Source organism: Lutra lutra, chromosome 8, assembly GCF_902655055.1.
Source record: "Lutra lutra chromosome 8, mLutLut1.2, whole genome shotgun sequence".
NCBI lineage: Eukaryota > Metazoa > Chordata > Mammalia > Carnivora > Mustelidae > Lutra > Lutra lutra.
Window position 1 is genome coordinate 131,135,210 of NC_062285.1, and position 21,607 is coordinate 131,156,816.

The following is a 21,607-nucleotide window of genomic DNA, read 5'->3' on the forward strand; positions in this document are numbered from 1 at the left end:
GAGACAGAAACAAGTTCACCTTTATTTCTCCTTCTCCCCACACAACACAAAGAACTCCATTTCTAAATACGGTCTCTGCCAGTTTTTCTGCCACTGGTATTTTGACCGTGTTCACAGGGTCTGTGCTTACATAGTGGGATAATGTCATGCGTATGTTTTCAACTATGTTGTCCCTCACATCATAAAATAGAAAATATAATTTGTCCGCATTAGGACATACAAACCAAGAACATGGCTTACTACAAAAGGCTGTTCCGGGGCATCTGAGTGGCTCAGTGAGTTAAAGCCTCTGCCTTCGGCTCAGGTCACGATCCCAGGGTCCTGGGATCGAGCCCTGCATCGGGCTCTGCTCGGCAGGGAGCCTGCTTCCTCCTCTCTCTCTCTCTCTGCCTGCCTCTCTGTCCGCTTGTGATCTCTGTCAAATAATAAATAAAATCTTTTTTTTTTTTTTTTAAGATTTTATTTATTTATTTGACAGAGAGAGATCACAAGTAGGCAGAGAGGCAGGCAGAGAGAGAGGAAGGGAAGCAGGCTTCCTGCTGAGCAGCGAGCCCGATGCGGGACTCGATCCCAGGACTCTGGGATCGTGACCTGGGCCGAAGGCAGCGACTTAACCCACTGAGCCACCCAGGCGCCCTAAATAAATATAATCTTAAAAAAAAAAAAAAAAAAAAAAAAAGGCTGTTCCACTATTTAGCCTTACTGTTTTCTAAGTATCATTCAAATTTTTAGGATGATAAACAGTATGTCATAAAAGCATTTCTGATAGTCTGGATTATCCTTCAAGGACAGAGTCCCTGAAGTAGTCATATAGGGTCAAGGTCTTGGGCATTGACACCATTAAATCTCTTTCTCAAAAGATTATGGCAATTTCCAGCTCTGGTAGGAGTATGTTAAGAGCACCTGGGTATCATTCTTTTACAATCTTTTAAACTAGAGCGTGCCCACTGTCACCAGGTATACTGCGGAAGTAAAAAGGATTGGATGTAACAAGGCAAGCCTTAAATGAAAAGTTGCTGAAAATCTTGTCTGGAAAATAAATCTAATTGCTGTAATTGACAGTGAAAGCCAAAAGAAGCACCCTACCACTATTATTATATTATTATTAGCATTAGAAAGGTACTTCGTTTGCCAAAGCATTTTATAATCACATATTGGTTAATCCCCGTAACGTGCTTTGGAACCAATGAAGCTATTTATAGCCAGATTTTCTGAGCAAAAAAAGTCTTTCAAAAGTTTTGTCTTGATATCTCAAGTCAGGATCGCCAGCACATCAATTCACAGACAAGGTCATTTGTCGAATTTCAAGGATGGGAGGGACTGAACTGGTCATCTGGACAAAGATCAAGTAGTCCCTGACGGGGCATGCAGAATTTCCCGAATGCATACTAAGAATCTGCTTTCTTCTCAACTCCCCATGCCTCCACGAAAGCGTGGCATGGCATCAGTGGCCAATTATAAATCTACTGCTACTTTTAAATGTAACATCTTTGTGCTACACAGTGACTGTATCAGTAAAAGTTTATGCTCCATGGGATTCCTTAGGGTTTCAGCAACTACTGAAATTATTTGATTTGTAGCTAATGCAACAGTGATACTATTTATGCCCAACAACGCCGAATGTTTTTATGGCTTTAAAATTTGCCATAATAGAGAAATAGCACAAATGACTATCTGTAATCATGCAAATACTCTTTTCTAAAAAGGGGGCATTCCCTCGCCCCCACCAAGTCAAGGAGGGATCAGAGTTCTTTAGTGGTGACAAGAAATAAACACAAAAATGTTGAGAACCACTCATCTAATTCAGTGTTAGCAGACAAAACGCCTGGTTTCAAGCATTAGATGAAGGCAGCAAGAACCCGTACAAGGAGTCTTAAAAATAGCACAGGGGCGATGGCGGTAGAGAAAGAGCCTCTCACTTTAAGTCAAAAGATGAGGTTGAGCCCCGCTTAGTCATTCTTTATTCGGTGTTTCCATCCCCTCCTAACGCCTGCCGTGCAGCTGGAATCCCGATGCCAGCCACACAGAGCTAAGAGGAGGGAACGGACAGACCCTACCACTAGCTGACACTGTTCTGTGACCTGGTGATTACTCATTTCTCTCCTTTCCCGACTCTGGGTTTGAGGGGTGGAGGCAGGGAATCCCCCCACTCCTGGGTGGGGAGCAGATCTGCTTGCTGACTATCAGCACAGCAGGGCACCAGGAAAAGACCGGCCCGGGTGAGTTCAGTACAAACAACAGAGCGAATAAATTTTGTCCTCAACCTACTAAATTCTGGGGTGTACGGATTCACAGCAAAAATTAAATAACCTAAGAACTAAAGTCTAAAGGGTTAAAAGGACCTGCTGAAAGTCACTCAGTATAGAGTGGCATGAGTGTGGCACCAGGTCTGACCCAGATCTATTAGTTAACTGGTGGAATAAATATATTTTCAGGTTATTTATTAATGACGCTTCCCAGATTCACTAGTTAAACAAGTAAACATTGACTGGGCATCAGACACTTGTGAAGTCCATCCCTAAGATATGGAGAATATAGAAACATAAGGCATGGTTTCTGTCCCCACAACTCCCATATTCTACTAAACAGACAAACGTGAATAAATAAAAGACAACGTACTAAGTGCTGTGATAGAAAGATGCACAGGGCATGATGGGCTGGGAGAAGGGGAGCCCTAGCCCAGACTTTCAGGTACAGGTGGGTCTTCTGTTAAAAAGATAAGGAGTTTGCAAAGTTGGGAGGGGTAAGAGGAGGGAGGAGGTGAGAAACGGATAAACAGAGCAGCATGGGGAAAACAGCCGTGGCGCACCCAGGAAAGCGTGGAAGCTAGAAGCAGGTCAGTGTTGCTGGAGAGTAAAGTCCCAGCAAGGGGAAGAGAGAGCAAGCATGCTGAGAATGACAGCAGGTCCCGATGGTCTGTGTGCCGTGATAAAGAAGCTTGATTCTCTCCCCTCCATGACAAGAAGCCAGTGAAAAGTTTGAAGACATCAGATGTGCCTTTCTGAAATATTACCTGGCCTTAGAGGCCGGATCTGTGGGGACTGGAAGGGAGGAGAGAGAACATGCAGACCTCCATTGCCAGGTGCAATAGGGATGAAAAAGGGATGAAATTAACAATATGAAGAGGGAGAAGTTCCAAGTGCATCACAGGGGGCTGGGTGGGGGGTCTGAGAGAGAAAGCAGAACCAACGGTCGGTAACTGCACATTGATCTTTGTTTTGTTGAGCTCTAAGAGCTTTTTGCCACTGTTCCTACTGCTCAGGACCCTTTGGCTCTTGGCTACAGCCATGGATAAGCTTCATCTAAACCCTTGGTAAGAATGTTAGAAAAGAGCCAAAGATACTAGCTAGAACTACAAACTCAATTCTGGATACACCAATAGGTCTAGATATCAATCAAGCTGAACAGTGAAAACACAAAAGAAAGTTCATGTTAAAAAGCAGAAGCAAATGACAGGAGTTTAACTTGGCTAAGAGTTGACTTGGGAGAGGAAGGATCACTTTCAGGTGGAAGAGGAACCCATCCCTTGCAGGGCTGTCTCCATGTGGATCCACTAGGACCCACAGACATCAGCTACGGGTTGGAAAATTTCAGCTTCATATAAGGCAGGACTTTCTGATGGTTAGAAATGCCCAGACGTGGGACAGGCTACGGTGGACTAGAGTAAGCAAACTTTATGAGTTTGCTACAGCTGTCCTAACAGACTACCACGCATTGCGGGGGAAGGGGGTGGTGCTTAAACAACAGAAACTTAGTTTCTACGGTTCTGGTGGCTGGAAGTCTGACATCAGGTGCCGGCAGGGATGGGGTCTCCTGAGGCCCCACCTCCTGGGCTTGGAGATGGGCGTCTTCTCCCCATGTCCTCTGTGTGAGGCTGTGTCCCAATCCCCTCTCTGTATCAGGACACCAGTCATACAGGACTACAGTGCATTCATAATGCCCCAATTTGATTGAATTACCTCTTTAAAGGCCAACCTCCAAATACAGTTCACATTCTGAGTTACTGGGGCGAGGGCTGCAACACATCAATTTTAGGGCAACACGTTCAGTCCATCACACAACCTGTCCACAGGGGCGTGGACACAGAGGTCTGGTGACCGCCAAGCAAGGGAAGGCCAGCAAAGGAACGGAAGCCTCAAATCTGGAGCGTCCCTGAAGCTCCCGTTAGGTCTAAGATCTACAGCCCTCAACAATGTGGGACAGCACCTCATTGTTGCTGTTAAACATTATTAACATAAAATTTTCCGCCGGGTTCCAGACAAAAATCACACTCTCACGGCAGCTTTGATGACTGATGAGAAATGTCGTTCTTCTGCACCCCACCACCCCTGAGGGGGCCTACAGGCCGCGGTCACACACACGAGTCACATACAGGAGATGTGCGCCCAAGCCTCATGCACCAGCCCATGGAGCACCGCGGCCGCGCTTACCTGTGGAACAGGACTGACTTGACCAAGGTGACGACGTCGCGGCTGGCGTTATACCCGGCACAGACGATAGCAACGTGGATTGTCTGGGAAGCAAAGAACACAGGGCAGGCGGTCAAACAGATGGAAGAGGGCCTTCCTGGTGCTTCAGACCACGTGGAAAAGAAAAATCACCCCGATCTCTTGAGGGGATCGTTAGAAAACAAACGGCATAGTTTGCAGCTGCGGAAAATAACTTGAGATGGTTTTATTAAGGCCTGTTTAATCGGTTTATGGGGCTATCATCATTTGGAAACCATTAAGGCTCTTTGCAATTACATTTTGGGGACGAGAGAAAGGGTTATCGGCTCAAACAGGCAAACAGTGAGTCCCCTACCCCCACTCGGGGAGACGGTGACAAGTGGTGACAAGAGAGAGGAAAGAAATACATCCCAAAAGGAAAAACTGACAGTCGGGGATCTTAGACTGAGAAGCAATCGCTTGAAGCTAGGAACGGTTCTCGCAAGATGTCTCAGGGTAGGGGCGCCTGGCTGGGCCAAGAGACCGGTGAACGTCTGTAACAAGGGCCCCAGGTGGGACACCATTCCAAGAACTGAAGGCTGGCAGAACTGAAGGGAACCTTATGGCCCACCTCCTCTGAGCAGTCAAGAGCACAGGCTCCAGACATGAACCCTGGCTCCGTCCTTTAGCCCCAGGCGACCTGGGAAAGTGGTGGCAGGAGGGGACTGAAAGTAACCCAAGGGCCATAACACGTCCTGCAGGAGGTCATGGAGTGCACAGGGGATAACACCAAGAGCAGAATGTGGTGCTGGGCACACTGCCTTCCAATCACAACAGAGATGATCTCTAGAGCTGAGCTTCCCAAACAGGGTCCCTTGGCACCCCAGTGGGCTGGGCTGTACCGTGAATTACAGGACACGAAGTCACTTATCTCTTCAAGGGAGTGCTCAAGGCTACCAGGCAGGGCTGGCTCCCTCAGGCTGGGCTATCCTCCAAGCTTCAGCAATCTGACAAAGATTGAGAACTCCTGCTCTAGGCCATCCCATACAGAAAGTCATCTGGCCTCTCAGAACAGTTCCATGAATGAAGGGTTCATGCCTCTGGGTATATCTTTTACGGAAGCACTGCCTTCCCTGAATTGAAATCGGCCTCCTAACATTCACCCCAGCCTGCTCTGTCCTGGGAGGAAGGCAGAACAAGCACATTCCCTCCAGCACCCTATACCTAATGAAACCACTCACAACCCTTGTTCCCAGGACACAGCTTCTGGAAACTCCATCACTCTAATCAGCTAGTTCAAAACTCAGTTCTGTTGACTGTGTACTGCTTTTGAAACTTCCTAGGAGTCTAGAATTACTTGAAAGTAAAAAGTGGAAAAAAAAAAAAAAAAGGCCAGGGGAGGGGTGGAAGGGAAGAAAAATGAAGTTCTGGTATCCTCGTCCCTCCCCTCCAGGCTCTCAGGACAATGACCTCTGGTTCTCAGGCCTTCTTCCCCACCCCACCCACCATATCACCCAGGAGTTAACTCAGGCTTAGGCCGATGGGATTCGAACTCTGGAACAGAGATTCCTTACCCTTCTAGTACACCAGAAACACCTGAAAGATTTTTAAACTACACCCTATGCCCCAACCCCACCTCAGACCAATTAACTCACTGTCTCTGATGACCAGGATCTAAGGTTCTCCATTTGAGACAAACGTGACCCCCCTGCCCTGCCCAGAACATCTGACAAAGTTTGGAGTCCTTTTCGGTGGTCACTCCTGGGGGAAGGCACAGGCAGGGCTGCTGCTGACCCCCTACAAGGCACAAGGTGGCCACCACAACAGAGAATTATCCTGCCCCAAAGCTCACAGGGCTGTCATGAGGAAATTCCGCTTCCAGAGAGAAGCAAGAGGAGGTGCGGGGAAACTGAGACCCACAAGCTCCCAACCCAACCTCATCTCACATAAAATTAGACCACACTGTGCATATCTTAATTTCTCCACCTGCAAAACGAGGACACCACAGCTTATCTCTGGATATTCTCTCCCAAAGACTCGGGATGAAACACCGTAATGTGAAATGCAACTGTCACCGTTTCAGTCACGAACGAAATGAAAAGGAAGACGCCTGCACAAGGAGACAGAGCCAGGAAGGGGATGAGAATGGATAAAAGCTGAATCAGGCTCTCTGGAACCACAAATATTTAAACACGAGATATCAAACGCTGTCTTGGCTTCAGGGTTCAGGGGCTTTTGAAAATGGTCCCATTAAACATAAGCACGAGCACAAACATTCTCAAACCCTCTACATAATTTTCCAATCTCTTTAGTTTCATCCAGTACACCTTGCCACCATGAATAAATTCATCATGGGGAGCCGTAGCAACAAAGCCCGCTTCCCCAGGAAGGCAGAAAATCCAAGCGCCGTGAACGTGCTCTTTGGGAAGTTCTAGACGGTCCCAACTTTTGTGGGGACGGGAATGAATGCCAAGAATGGGACGGGGGCTGGGTTCAGAGTGAAGAGGGGACAGGGATGGACACTCCTTGAAAGCAGAGTCACAAATATGCTCTCACCACAATAACTTGGTTTGGAAGCTACGAAGTCCAGGTTTCAAGTGTTTCAATGTAGTGACTTAAAGATGACCGACTGATGGTCCCAATGACTGGGACATTCCTCTCCTCAGAGTGAAGGGTCTGAACGTCAGATTCAGCGACCACTGGCCACTTATCAAGAATTCCTCCTTATATCTTAGGTAGATGTCATACTTGCCTTTACTGGTCCCAAAGCTCGGACAGGGGTGATGATCTTATCTGTTCGTCCCCCACTCTCACTCGTTTCCAACTCGCTCCATGCCTGAGCACCTGACCTTTACAGACCGAATAACCAGGCTCCCACTGCCTCCGGTTTCTGGTTGAGTTTGGTCACAGGGAGGCCTGAAGGCAGGTGCAGAGAGGTCGGATCCCCCGCGCCTTTCAGAAGCCCTCTCCCAGGGCTCAGCTCTGCTGGGCTCTTCAGCTCTGCTGGGCTCCGTAAGGCCACCTGCCTCACACCCCACGGGCCCAGGGATTGTAGTGACTCCCTCCAGGGAGCTCTATCACCCTCACTGGCTCCCATGCCTATGGCCCTGCCTTAATGGTCTTCCTCTCTTTTGAATGTGCCATTGGTCTCCTTCTAGGACCTGACCAATTCCAGTGACCCTCCCTTAGCCTCGCATGGGTCCTGGTGGCTGGAAGGGAGGCACAGGTGGCCCTGAAGCTGATCCCTAAGGTGAAACGAGGCAGGAGAGCACCAACAGAGCAAACTAGAGAATGCGTCAGCTGTGTTTATAAATTCTAAGCAGCCTGACGAAGCTCTCAGACACATGGACCACAGGTTCTTTCCAAGGAAGCCCACAGAGCTTCCCGCTCACTCCCTCAAGTCCTGACTCTGGTGCTCAGCACACACCCACGAGCTGCACCTGAAGACATGATGTAGTCGAACTGGGGCCGAGTGAGTGACGTCCTAGATCCTTCTAGGACTTAGAAGAAGGATCCAGGCATGACATGGGCATTCCTGGAATCCCTGATATGCCAGGCACTGTGTTGTGCTCAGAGCACAGAAAGGCGAGTCAGTCCCCCGGGATCAGGTGAAGAGGGAGAAAGACTGCTAACCGGACAATCCCGTCAGGGACGGGGAAGGCTCCTGTGATAGCGACCTCAGTGCCCTTGCGTGCCAGGGTAGCCTGGGCCACTGGAACCAAAAGGATGCTGGAGAGCTTCCGGGAGGAGAGGGCATTCCAGGGACTCAGCCAGAGCAATCGTCACTCCTGACAGTCAGGGCCTGCTGGGATTCATAGCTCTCTGCTTGTCAGCCTTCAACAGAACCAGAAAAAGAACATTCTCTGTGTTCTGCACCCCTTGCCCCCACCCCAACACACAAGAAAAAAGTCTCCATGGGGTTGGTTTCTCAAACAGGGATGCAGGGGAAAAAATGTCCCACAAGAAATCCAGAAGAAACTAAGGGGTGGCAGGCAAGGCGTGAGCCTGGCAGAAGGAATCAGTACCGTGTCCAGCTGCGCTGCCCCCAGCAACACTGGGAGAAGCAGGACACAGAGGGCCCGGGATTCCTTGCAGGACACTGTCCGGGGCACCACTGAGAGCGAGCACCTCCTGTCGGGGAAACTGCTGGCAAGGAGAGAGAGGGGAGACCCATTTCAGCACCAGCATCTGTGCTGTAAAAAGTCAGCCCACATTCGGGGGACAGCGGGAGACCTCTGTGTGGGGGAGGCTGGCCTCCCAGAGGATGGGTGGCTGGGGAGAAGCAGACGGCCAGGGGACAGAGGTGGGGCAGGGGTGGCTTTGTGGGGAAAATCCCACCGTAGTGAAGAGATGTGGTCTGAGCTGCAACATCAAAGCTAAGCTATGGCTGTCCACTCGTCCACTCATGTCCCTGGGCTTCCCGGCTGTGTCTGTAAAATGGAGATAAAAATGGGCAGTGCAGTGGGTCGCTGTGCGCATCACACAAGTGAGTGCAGGGAGGCGCCCCTGATGGACGGGTGCCGCTTGCCAGATGCCTAAATAGCACATGGGGAAGTTGCTCAACACCGCTGCACTTGAACTCCCTCACCTACACAACAGGGACTCAACACCACTCGTCCTCAAGGGGTTGAGGATGAGGAGTAAGTGGCTCTCAAACTCCGCGTGCACCACGATCCCTGAATGGCTGGTTCAGACAGAGCGAGGGGTGGTGGCGGGGGCAGCGGGGACTCTTTCCCGGAGTTTCTGATCCAGGAGGTTCGACATGGGGCCTAAGGACTGCTGACATTCAAGGGATGTCGATGCTCCTGTCCTGGGACCACCCTTGAGAACAGATGCTCTAGCTAAGTGCTCTGAAGAATGTCAAACACACGCTCAACCAGACGTTAGCCGTGGTCACACTGAGAGTATGGGAGGTGTTCCAAGAATCTGTTTCCAGTATCTCTCCAGTGGACTGCATAAAAGTCCGTGCACTCGTATAAAAGAATAAGAGACAGCACTCATCACTGTCCCTAGGTCCTGAAACTCATGACTCTCTCAGGGTGAGCACAAGGCAACGGAGGAGGACTCAAGATGTGGGCTTTTTCTGTGCAAAGAACAAAACCGTGGGAATCAGGAGACCTGGGTGGTGGCTGCAGTTCTGCCTCTGACTGGCTGAGTGACCTTTTGCAAGTAACTTAACCTCTCCGATCCTTGATGAATCCTCTACACAAGGAGGATAGAATTTCTACACACAGTAGTACACAGGGGACACTTTCCAAGACCCCCACGGGATGCTTGAAACCGTGGACACTATTGAAACCTATATATATATTTTTTTCCTACAAATGCACAACCATGATAAAGTTTAATAAAATTAGGCACTGTAAGAGATTAACAACAGTAACTCATAATAAAACAATTATAGCTGCATACTGTAACTGGTTATGTGAACGTGGTGGTCTCTCTCATAGTACCTTATGGTACCTCCCCCGCCCTTCCTGTGATGACGGGAGGTGCTCACCAGGTGTGAGCTACAATGAGGGCAACGATGCGGGCGATTGGACACAGCATCAGGCTATACAGGGTCTGACGAATCATCAGGAGGAGGGTCAGCTGTTTCCAGAACAGGTGACCATGGGTTACAGTAACTGAGGAAAGTGAAACCACGGCTCAGGTGGGATTCAGGCATGGAATCCTAATATCCAGGGTTTTCCAAAATTCAAGATGAAGAGTGAGACAGGGTGGGACAGGTCTCGTCCAAGGTCCCGTGTCTCAGCCAGTCGATGGCAAATCGAGAGGCTGAATTCAGATTCCCGCTGTTAAACCTGTACTACCCGGTCTCAATAAGACACACATGGAACTAGGGAAATCAAAGAAACATACAGCTGATGAGCCACCTAGAATCATCCTGCAAACCTCCAGGGCATTCATAGTCTCCTGGGAAGCCAGTAGTCAAGTTCCCTCTCCTCTAGAGCTAAACCATGGACCCAAAAGACAAACTTATCTCAACCCTGTGGAAGACCAAAGTAGACACCTCCTATCATGTATCAATTATATTTCAATTTAAAAATTTAAAATGGGGCGCCTGGTGGGGCGATTCAGTTGCTTAAGCATCTGATTGTTGGTTTCAGCTCAGGTCAAGATCTCAGGGTTGTGAGATTGAGCCCCACACTGGGGTCTGAGCTCGCTCAGAGTCTGCTTGCAAGCCTCTCCCTCTGCCCCTCCCCCCACTCATGCTCATTCTCACTCTGAGATAAATAAAAATAAATCTATAAAAAAAGTTTTAAATAATGTACAAGTAAGAGAAGACACCTCCTGATTGTAATGGTAGCCAAGCAGTCAGGGGCTCAGCAAGGAAAGGAAGGTGGAGCCACCGGGGCTCCAGGCCCAGTCTGAGGACAGGAAGCGCCATGCAGTCATGGACTTCGAGCACCTTTTCCACAGTCAAGGCCTAGTAAACGCTAAACCCACGAATGAACCACCCGGCATTGTCCCACTTCATACTTCTGGTCTGCTTTAGGGCTTCCCTGTGTGACAAAGAACAGAGCACCCGCCGCAGGCAGACCGATGTTAGGGTGCGTCAGCAGAAGCTGAACCCCTGTTCGGGGCAGGTGGGCTGTCTGTCTGCACACAGCCCCATACTGACCCGCCACAGACAGTTCGTGCCATGCGCCCACCTACAGAATGACCCCTGACCCAAAAAGCCCGCACATGTTGCCAAAACACACGGCCATTCGGCAAGTGTAGACGGTGTGCCCTCTCTGTGCAGGACTCCCTCGGAGGCGCCAGGGAAAAGAGGGGAGCAAAAGAGGCTGGGGTGTGTAGCAACGAGTCCGCAAGGAGGAAGCTGGGGAGCAAGGCAGACCTTCTAGAGCTCACGGCCCTTTGCAAGAACGTGGCTTGTCCTGTGTGTGAAGAGAGAAGCCACTTGAGGGTTCAGAGCTGAGAAATGGCATGATCCGACTTATATTTTAGAAGACCCTCTCGAGTCGTCCATTGAGAACAGATTATCCCTGCGTGCATGTGCAGGGGCGGTGGGGAGGGAGCAAGGAAGCTGGAAGCAGAGAGAATAGTCAGGAGGCTTCTGTAACCCGCCCTGAGCACGGTGGACACTGGGACAGGCTGCCCAGATGCTCTTCAGTGAGGTAGTGCTGTGCTGGTGCCAGGATCATCCTGGCTGCAGAGAGCCACCTCCCCTGGGGCAGCCACTGCCAAGAGACCACCAGCATCTCCAGGCACTGGCCTCAAGGACCCGCCTTCACAGACTGTCTGTGTGTGAAGCTTCACAGCACCCTTAAGCCAGAGGTGGTACGGGACAGGGAGGCAAAGGAAGAAGGTGCGACATGGCCACGTGATGTTTTCTTTCCAAGTCCTTGGCGATCTGTCTGCAGTTGAGCTGCCTGGCAGAGGAAGCAGAGTAGTACGTGTGCTAGGATTTACAGCCTGTGGCGGGGATGTGGGGAAAGTGCACCCTTGTGCGCTGTTGCTGGGAGCATAAAATGCTGCAGCTGCTGTGGAAAAGGATCTGGTGGTCCCCAGAATAATTAAAAACAGGAATGCCATATAATCCAGCCATCTTTCTTCGACGTACATATCCAAAGGAACTGAAAGCAGATGTCCGTGAGAGGTGTGCACACCCATGCCCGTGGCAGCATTATTCACAACACCAAGAGGGGAGCAGCCCAGCTGCCCACCGTCAGATGAACGAATACACAAAATGTGGTCTAGACATACGGTGAAACATTATTCAGCCTTAAGAAGGAAGGAAATCCTGGGACACCTGGGTGGCTCAGTACGTTAAGTACCTGCCTTTGGCTCAGGTCATGATCCCAGGATCCTGGGATCGAGTCCCACATCGGGCTCCTTGCTCAGCAGGGAGCCTGCTTCTCTCTCTGCCTGTTTCTCCCCATGCTTGTGTGTTCTCTCTCTCTCTCTCTCTGACAAATAAATAAAATCTTAAAAAAAAAAAAAAAGAAGAAGAAGAAGAAGGAAGGAAATCCTGTCTCACGCTGCAGTGTGAACTATGAGGACATCATGCTAAGTGAAACAAACTAGTCACCAAAAGACAAGTACATTGGATCCCACTTCTATGAAGTATCTAAAGGAGACGAATTTCGGAAGTAGAAGGGTGGTAGCCAGGGTCTGGGCAAGGGGAGGGGAAAAATGGGAGTGGGTCGCTGTATAATAGGTATAGTTCATTTTTCAAGATGAAAACATTCTAGAGATCCGCCACACAGCGATGTGAACATACTGATCACTACTGAAACGTACATGCATTTCTAAGAGAGTAAATTTCACAATACATGGCTTTGCTATACCACGATTAAGCACAAGAGAGATTTCTAACTGTAGACCCGCATTTTTCAGTTATGTGGCCTCACTAAGCTCAGGCTTCCCTAGTCAAAACTTCATGATGATTGAGTCCAGAAGCAACACATGAACAAGTGCAGTGTCTGGTACCAGATGCTTGCACAAAAAGTGAAAGCAGACGTGATCACCAGCGCCCTGCCCACCTCCTTTCACGGTGTTCATGCTCTGAACAGGCTGGATGGCTCCCGAGGTTTCTTACTTCCACAATACGCTCTCAGTTTCGGGTGCCCTGGTGTTCCCCCTCATGTATCAAACTCCCCATCTTTCAGGATATACCAGCACCTGTTGGGAACTCAGTTTCTTCATCTATTAAAAAGGGGGGGCGGGTAAAAATTTGTCAAGGTCTGCTGGACAGATGAACTGAGATGATTAACATGAAGGGATTAGAGCCTGGTGCTGTGAACTTAGAAGACAGGCATCAGTGGTCAGTAGAATTGCTATTCATTTAAGAGTTTATAGTATGCCGAAGGCTCTATATTCAAGGCTTTCAGCCTTAAATATTCTTGAAAGTCAGACATCAGTTTCCTTCCTTATGTCCTTACCCCAATTCTCCTTCAAGTAAGGATTGGGGTAGTCTTTTCCCTCATGATTGAGAAAAGGGCTTTCAGAGCTGCTGGACTCCCTCCGCTGTGTCAAATGCTGGTGCTCCCTTTGTCCTCCTCCCATAGAAGAGAGAAAACACAGGAAGGAGGAGATGAGCCACTAGAATCCGTCATTACTGGGGCCATGGGAGCAACTGTGCAAAATTAGGACGGACCCTTTATTTTGTTCTGCTTTATTGTCATCGTCTTTCAATGAGAAGGTTGCATCTTTATTTATTGTTGTTATTGTTATTTTGTTGTTGTTGTTGTTATTGTTGCTGTTAATAGCACATTTTCCAAAAAAATAACATGTAATAAGAGAGCATGACAGAGAAAGCAGATCAAGGCAGGACTCCTTTCGAGTAAGCACAGACAGGAGGCTGTGGGAGACAGGACCCTTTGCCAGGGCCACGGTATGGTAGCCACCTCCAAGACTGTCCCCACAGACCCCTGATTGCGTGTGCAGTCCTGGTGTAGCCTCTCCAACACTGTGTCGGGGTCGGCCCCTATGACCTACAGAACTTGTCAGAACTCACAGTATATGATATCCCAGGTGAGGTCCTAGAGAAGACTGGGGCCTCTGCCTTGTTCTGCTGGATCCCTCACTCAGGGACAGCGATCTGCGACAGTGTGAGAAGACAAGAGCAATCCGAAGGACCTGAGGTCCCAGCCATGCCAGCATGCCATTCCGAAGCAGATCAAGCCTACCAATGACAGCCACCCTAGCAGACATCTAACCCTCAACTGCATGAGAGCCCTCCAGATGTAACGTACAACGAAGCTGCTTCCAGATTCCTGCTTCTCAAACTGGACAACCACATAAATGCTTGTTATTTGACGTCATTGGGTTTTGGGGATACCTTGGTATGAAGCAATCAGTAACTGCTACACTTGGGTAGGGAAGGTAGCCTAAGGAACCACTACAGGAGCTAGAGTTCCCAAAAATCACTGCATCGGAAAATCCTGCTAGGTTTCTTCGAGCTATAATGTTCCCAAATTCCAGGGCCTGACATTCAGGGAAGACATTTTAGCAGATTTATATCCTTGAAGGGGCCCAGAAGAAAACCTCTGAGGCTAATAAAATATGAATCCAAATGCTGCAACAGTATCTTCCAATAGCCGGGTGAGCAGGAGAGGTGGCAGGCAAACCCCTCCACTGCTGAGTTATTTCATAAAATTCTCTAAAATGAAGTAAACGCGATAGATCGAAATACTGTGGTTTCCGGGGCCCAGAAAATGAAGGCACAAGGTGTCAACTTTTATAAACGTAATGCCTAAAGCAAAACAGCGTGACTGTACTGAGTTAACAAATACACTCACAATCTGGAAGGGAATTTTAAATATAAGTTCTTTTAAAAAAACAGATACATTCTTGCCTCGACCTACTAAGAAATGATTACTCCCCACATAGCTGCTGTAGCCTCCCAAGGTGAAAGACGACCCCCCACTGTGCCCTGTAACCTTGAAGGCTTTGAGATGAGACACCTGCCAGGCACAGACCAGGACTGGGGCTCTAAGCTCATGGGAGTGTGGGTCACAGGTGCTCTAATTAGCAGAGTAGTAAGGCGATGGTTCCAAGTACAGGTTCTTTGTTTTTTCTTTTCTTTTCTTTTCTTTTTTTTTAATTTTACTTGAGAGAGTGAGAGGGAATGCACACCCAGAAGCAGAGGGTAGGGGTAGAGGGAGAAGCAGACTCCCTGTTGAGCAAAGAGCCCAAAGTAGAACTCAATCCCAGGACCCTGGGATCAAGACCTGAGCTGAAGGCAGATGCTTAACCGACTGAGCCACCCAGGCACCACCAAGTACAGGTTCTAGAAGCAAACCGCTTAGGTTTAAATTCGAGCACCACTTCTTCACGGCAGTAAGACTTTGAAATGATTATTGAAACTTTCTTAACAGCTTTCTAATGTGTTAAATGAAGAAAGTATGCTGTGTGGATTGAATGAGATATTTTATGCAAATTATTTTATGTAAATTTTAGCACGGTGTCTGATCTACTTTAAAGGCTGAGTAAATGTTAACTTTTATTACTATTACATTATGACCAAGAAATGAAGCTCAAAGCATGGGGTAAGAGAGACAGACTGCCATAATGGTGGTCTCACCTCAAAGAGTACCATTCACCTGACCTCCCATGGTAACAGTATCAATGGCTGTTGTAATTCAAGGACATCCGCCAATTCCCTGACATTCTTCCCACTGAGAGATGGAGTGTGTGCTCTTTCCCGCAAAATTGGGTGAGTCTTTGAGCCTCTCCCAATGAAAATATTATGCTATCAGCAGAAGTGACACTGTGTGACGCTGAGGCCAGGGCATAAAAACTGTTTCTGTTCTACCTTGGTCACTGGAACACTTGTCCTGAGTCCTCAGCTGCCAGGGAAGCAGCCAACTGCCTGGGGCCGCCATATTGTAGGGAAGTCCAAGCCAGCCGCAGAGACAGACATGGAGAGGCCCTGAGTCTACCACAGGCAAGAAGGAAGTTGGGCAAGCGCCCACTGCTTCAGCCCTCACTGTTCAGCTCCAGCCACAAACTAAAGACACACATACAAGGGACCCCAAACCAGAACTGCCCACGGAATCCCTTCCCAAGTCCTTGACACAAGGAAACCATGAGAGCTGATACAATGACTGGTGTTGCTTTAAGCCATGACCTTGTAGGTGTTTCTCAGGCAGCATTAGGGAGCTAGAATGCCCAGAATAAGGCTCTGTGATGCTCGTACAGAGTTAGCTTCCCACCTGCTATCCCGTTTCACTCCCACAGCTGCACTGGGAAGAACAGATTATAAATTCTCATTTTTCTAATGATGACACAGACTCTAAGAGGGTTGCTGAATTACTCTAGGTCATCTGACCAGTGACCGACAAGGCAAAGACTCTCGCTCGGGAATTCGCACCCCAGTTCCAGTAACTTCTCTGCTGTAGCAGAGCCAACTCCCAGAATGGACCAGAACCAGAAACGCAAGAAAAACACACCTATCCAGAAACCCAGAGGCCCAAGCGGAAATCCCAGATGATTCTGCTTCAAGTTCTGTGGCGCTCAGAAACCAGCCCTCACGGACACAGCACTGCCCTGACAACAGAGAAAAGCAGGAACAAGATGGACAGCTCTCTGAAGGCCACATAATTAGGAATGATAAGAGGGCACCAGGACTGGTGAGGGCCCATTGTTTCCATCACCAGATATCTCGGTTGACAGCCTGGCCATCATTATAAAAGACTTTTCAGAAATACTTGTCATAGCCCGGAGAAGTTTCAGTGCCACGAGGGAGGATGACAATGTCCTCGGTTATGAGGGTTCTGACAGGGCATCAGGACCAGCTTCGGCACTTGTAATGGCCAAGTGTTGCGATGAAGGGAGGTTTCCATTCTGACTCCACTGACTGACACTGCTTGTTTGCCTCTATGGCTTCTTCATTAAAATCTTTAAAGACGCCAGGCGACGGAGACACAGAAAGCAGCTACACTGGAATGGGTACGAAGTCAGCATCTCAAGGTCAAGGTGCCCCCAGAGGAGATGACCTTGAAATAGGCCGCCAGCAGATCAAGCCGTTCAGATTCATCTGTGGCAACTTTGAACAGGGCCAGGGTTTCAGCACAGACAATTCTACCAGAAATAACGTCAAGGGTCTAAGAAGGAACATTTTCAAGACAAGCAAAGAGAAGAAAAACAAAGGAAAGAAGCTTTAATTCTCAGGGGCAAAAGACGAAAAACTAAGTTATGAGCAGAATTAACAATCCCCAAGTTTGAATCCCTTTATACTGGTCTCAACCCATGTGATAAGGAATGTCCACTGTTACCATAACATCTGTTCTCTCTGGCAGCAGAGCTCCAAAATGCTAGCAGAGAATGTGGCTTCCTCGAGTAAAAACCCACCTTTTCCAGGCTCCCTTGCGGCTAGGTGGCCGCTCCTGGTAGCCCCACGGCATAGTTTTTCCGTCAGTGTGCTCCAAGAGAAGGGATTGCGACATGTCTAACACATGTTACGGGGGGGAGCGGCATGCCTCCACCTGACCACTGCGGCTTTCCTGCCAGCTGTGGAGATAGGACCAAAGCTCGGGCACTCATCATGGACAGGACGACCGTGGGAACGCCAGGCAAGCAAACTGAGCAAAACATCACTGAAACCCACGTCCCCAAAACGGACATCCCTACTTAAGATGCCTCCAGACTTTTCTAGCACAAAGAGAAAAAAGATGCAAGGTCATTGTTTAGGTGGGATTTTTTTTGATACTTCACCCTGAAATCGAATGCCAACAAGTCCTTTAGAATTTGCCTCTGGCTCTAATATTTATTGTCATCACTGACGTAGTACGAACCAGGCAGGAGGTTCATTTTTCTCCGGGGTTTACAAACGAGGAAACCGAGACATGGAAAAAGAATGTAACTTGCTGAGTGCCACATAGCTATTAAGCGGGGCACGGGGCCAGTATTTAGGCTCAGGTCTCCCAGCTTTAAGAGCTGTTTTGTCTGCACTACTCTAGGGGGCGCTCCGGGCAGAAGTCCTCTTTAGAAATAGGATGTGTCTCTCAGGAAACAGCACAGGGGAGACAGACTGTCTTAGGAAGAGAAAGCCCGCACCTTCTCCCTCTGCTCCACTTGCCCCTCCCCCCCCCTTTTTTCCTTTCTTATTTCCATTTTTCACCTCCTTGATCCTCAGTGCTCTGAGTCAGCCTGAATCACAACATGGTAAATACACTTCCTCCCTCTGGGCCTTCCCACCGAGTGGGCAGGGTTCCATCACCCACTCTGAGCAGACACCAGGGCTCTAACCAGAGAGCAGAGAACCTGCAAGAAAGCCAGCGAGCCTTCTCCCAGGTAAGAAGAGAAGTTCCCTGAATTAGGGTCCTCCCAAACCAGCCAGAAGCACGGGAGTCCGTTAGCACGGCCGAGTCTTCATTTTCAAAGACGCAAGAGATGTTCAGGACCACAGGCTCCTGGCGACAACTGTGGCAGAATAAACGGATGGGACCCGGCACGTGGGCAGAGCTGAACCGACGCGCGGCATTTAACACCTCCTGACATTTGAATTTCTTGAGCATCTCTTTTCTGTGTCCCACCTCAACAGGAGAACTGGAAGGGGAGTTTTGTCTCTTTTTTGTTCAGTGGTATTTCCCAGCACAGAGAACGGTGTGAGACATGACAGAGGCTCAGGGGCCGTTCGTGGAACGAAAGAACGAAGGATAACCCAGAGCAACCATTCCCCGGCCCAGGCTCTCTGGGCTTCCTGAGCGATCAACTCCCCGTGTGCCGCATTCTTTCTTGCCGGGACGATGCTTTCCTTCACATCTTGTAAGCTCACGTGTACATTCTCGCTGGATCTCCTCCATCCACCACTGTCCACCTCTCCACACCTCAGCCGGGCTTGAGAAGCCACGAGAAATCCTACTAGACACAGGGGGCCCTCCTCCTTCACTGCTGCCCTTCCCCAGAACGGAGTCTACGCTGCTTAGTAGGCCCCACATTCTCCTGGGACAGACCGTATAGTACCAGTAACATAACTAATAACCACCCTCCCATGAACAACGTACTACAGTCCACCGGGTGTTTTCAGGGAGGTCTCAAGTCTCACATTCTGACCATGTGGCCAGGAAATGGAATCAAGCGGCAGCAGGTAATGTAGCTAACTACAAATAAAAAGTAACCATAATCGATGGGGTGCCTGGGTGGCTTAGTCGGTTGGGAGTTCAACTCTTTGATTTAGGCTTGGGTCATGGTCTCTGTATTGTGGGATCGAGCCCCACCTCAGGCTCTGTGCGGAGCGTGGAGCCTGCCCGAGGATTTGCTCTCTCCTTCTACCCACCCCCTCACCTCCACTGCTTGCACACATGCTGTCTCTCAAAAAAAAAAACCATAATTGAGAACATACCATGTATCAGGCACCGTTACTAGCTTTATATGACCCATCCCATCTAGTTCTCATAAATCCTCCATGAAGCAGGAACTATTTTTTCAGATTTATTGATGAGATATCTGAAGTTCAGAGAGGTTAGGTAACTTGCTCAAGCACCCACAGCAGAAACCACTGGAGTTGGGATATGAACTCAGGCTTTTCTGGGTCACAAAAGGCCTTGCTCTTAATTCCCGTCCTTGGGAATGGGAAGAAGCAGGACATGAGTGTGCGCATGTGCGTGTTCTGTGCAGACGTAAGCACACATGCACAAATGAGAAGAATGAGGATGGCAGTGAGAGGGGGTGGTAAGTTTTCCCAACGTCCAGAAAGTTCCTAATACAGAAAGCATACTCTAAGGTGGGGGACAGGATATTAAGCTATAAAAGTTAAACCACCGCCTTAGTGAAGCAACAGGTGTCTGGTTCTAAACTCCAGAAGCTGATTATAAAGTGAGAAGGAGGCCAAGGGAATTGGCCAACAGGGCCACTACTCCATGTGCACCACTCACACTATAGTCTAAGTAAGAAGCATCCCCAGGATGGATGAGAAATCCTGAGTGGGTCAAAATGAACAGCCAAGAAACAAGCATAGTTTCCTTCCCTTTGCTCTTCTTAACTTTATCTCTGTGGTGTAAGCCCTCTTGTGCTCCATTTTTCAGATGGTAAGGCCAAGGCCCAGAGAAGCTAAAGGACTGGCCAGCCCGCACAGCAAGGTTATGGATGGTGCCAGATTCACACTGGGGCCGAGCCAGGGATGTCGGCGTTTTCAAGGCAACCTGGCTGGGTTGCCAGGTGACACCTGTGAGGGGTGAGGGCCAAGGGACCTTTCGGGATGCTCCTTACCTCACACTTCTCCACGACCGGCTGCTGCCCACACTCAGAGCTGTTGCCAGCCACGATGCCGGCGCGGAGGTTCTCGCTGTCGCCGGTACCCTCTTCCATGGAGTAGGTCTTGGAGTGGTTGCCGTGGCGGTGGGCTGGGGCGCGGCCCTGCGCCAAGCTGAGCTGCCGCCGCAGTGCACGGTTCTCCTCCTCCACCTCGCGCACGCGCACCTCCAGGCTCTCGCGCTCCCGCTGGCTGGCGGCCGCATACCTGGGGCTGTGCGGCTGTGACTCCAGCGGCGACAGGGACACCGGCTTCCCATCTGGAGGAGGTGGGGGGGGGGGGGGAGGGAGACCAGGTTAGTCCGGACCAAACAGCCCGCGAGCCCTGACCCACACCCCACGCATCTGTCACTGCAGCTGCTGCAAATAATATATATGTTATATTATAAATATATATATTATATTACAAATAAATCCATCCAGACTGACCTGGGGACAAAGCTGAGAACAGAAGGACTTAACTACGGTGATAAAAACGAGCATAACGTTTAGAGAAGACAATTATAATTTTTCCTAATGAAACACACTGTCTTCCCTTCCCTGCTTGGCACATGTCCGGGTAGACATTCTTGTTCTCTATAAAATACGAATATGAAGGACTAGCAGGTAAAGGAGAAAGAAGAAAAGGAGAAAGTGGAAGACAACAAAAAGGAGTAAAAGGAACAAATATTAATAATGACAAGGTTTATTTCGTTCTTCCTATGTGAACTCCTGTTCATCCTTCAAAACCCTGTTTCAGAAGAATTCAGTCCCACAGGAAGCCTTCTTCGGTGTGCCAGCAAAATCTTTTTCAGGCTGTTCGAACACACTTTTTGTACATATCACTATGAAAAACGTGTACCCATCATACTGTACTTGGTCAATCGTTTTAGTGAATGTTTCCTGCGAAGACTGTTCAATGAGAACAAAGAACAGGTCGTACTTCTCTTTGTGGTAAGGTATCATACCATCTGATGCAAATGCCATAAGGGTAGATACATGCGTCCAAGCCAAGAGTCAAATAATCAAAGTGCAATAAAAAAGAAGAAAGGAGGAGTGTAATTAACAAGGTTTTCCCAGAAAAGCAGTCACCATTGCCAGCAACACACCTTTTGACCATCATACACAGAGAGGATGGTAGGTCTCCCAAGTCACACAACCAGAACATGGTGGTATCAGAATTCGTACCCAGGTCTCTCCTGAGCCTGAACCTGTACATGCTCCGATTAAACACAGTTTCATAATCAGCCCTATAGAACGCTATGGATTTAAAAAAAATTTTATTAATGTAAAATCCCCATTTCCCAAAGATAGCACGCCACACCTTGTATACAGGGGCACTGGGGACAGGACACAGCCAAAGCTGTCACTCCCCTCTGCTCCTGTGCTGTCGAAATCCCGAGACCCTTCTAGACGACCAAGCAAAAATCACCTCTTTAGAAAACTATCCTCTCTTAGCTGCCTGCCAAAACAAAAAAAAAAAACAAAAAAACAAA

At 48.9% G+C, this 21,607-nt stretch overlaps 1 protein-coding gene across 3 annotated transcripts in view; it reads right to left on the reverse strand.

Annotated features, from left to right (window-relative positions):
- Positions 1-21,607, reverse strand: part of LARGE1 (LARGE xylosyl- and glucuronyltransferase 1) — a 528,909-nt gene that overhangs the window by 276,168 nt on the left and 231,134 nt on the right. For all 3 annotated transcript variants that reach the window (XM_047740096.1, XM_047740097.1, XM_047740094.1), the window contains exons 3-4: positions 20,091-20,392; positions 4,431-4,513 (exon numbers count right to left, since the gene is read on the reverse strand). In XM_047740096.1, the coding sequence (XP_047596052.1) occupies positions 4,431-4,513; positions 20,091-20,392 (385 nt within the window). The remainder of the gene's footprint in view (positions 1-4,430; positions 4,514-20,090; positions 20,393-21,607) is intronic.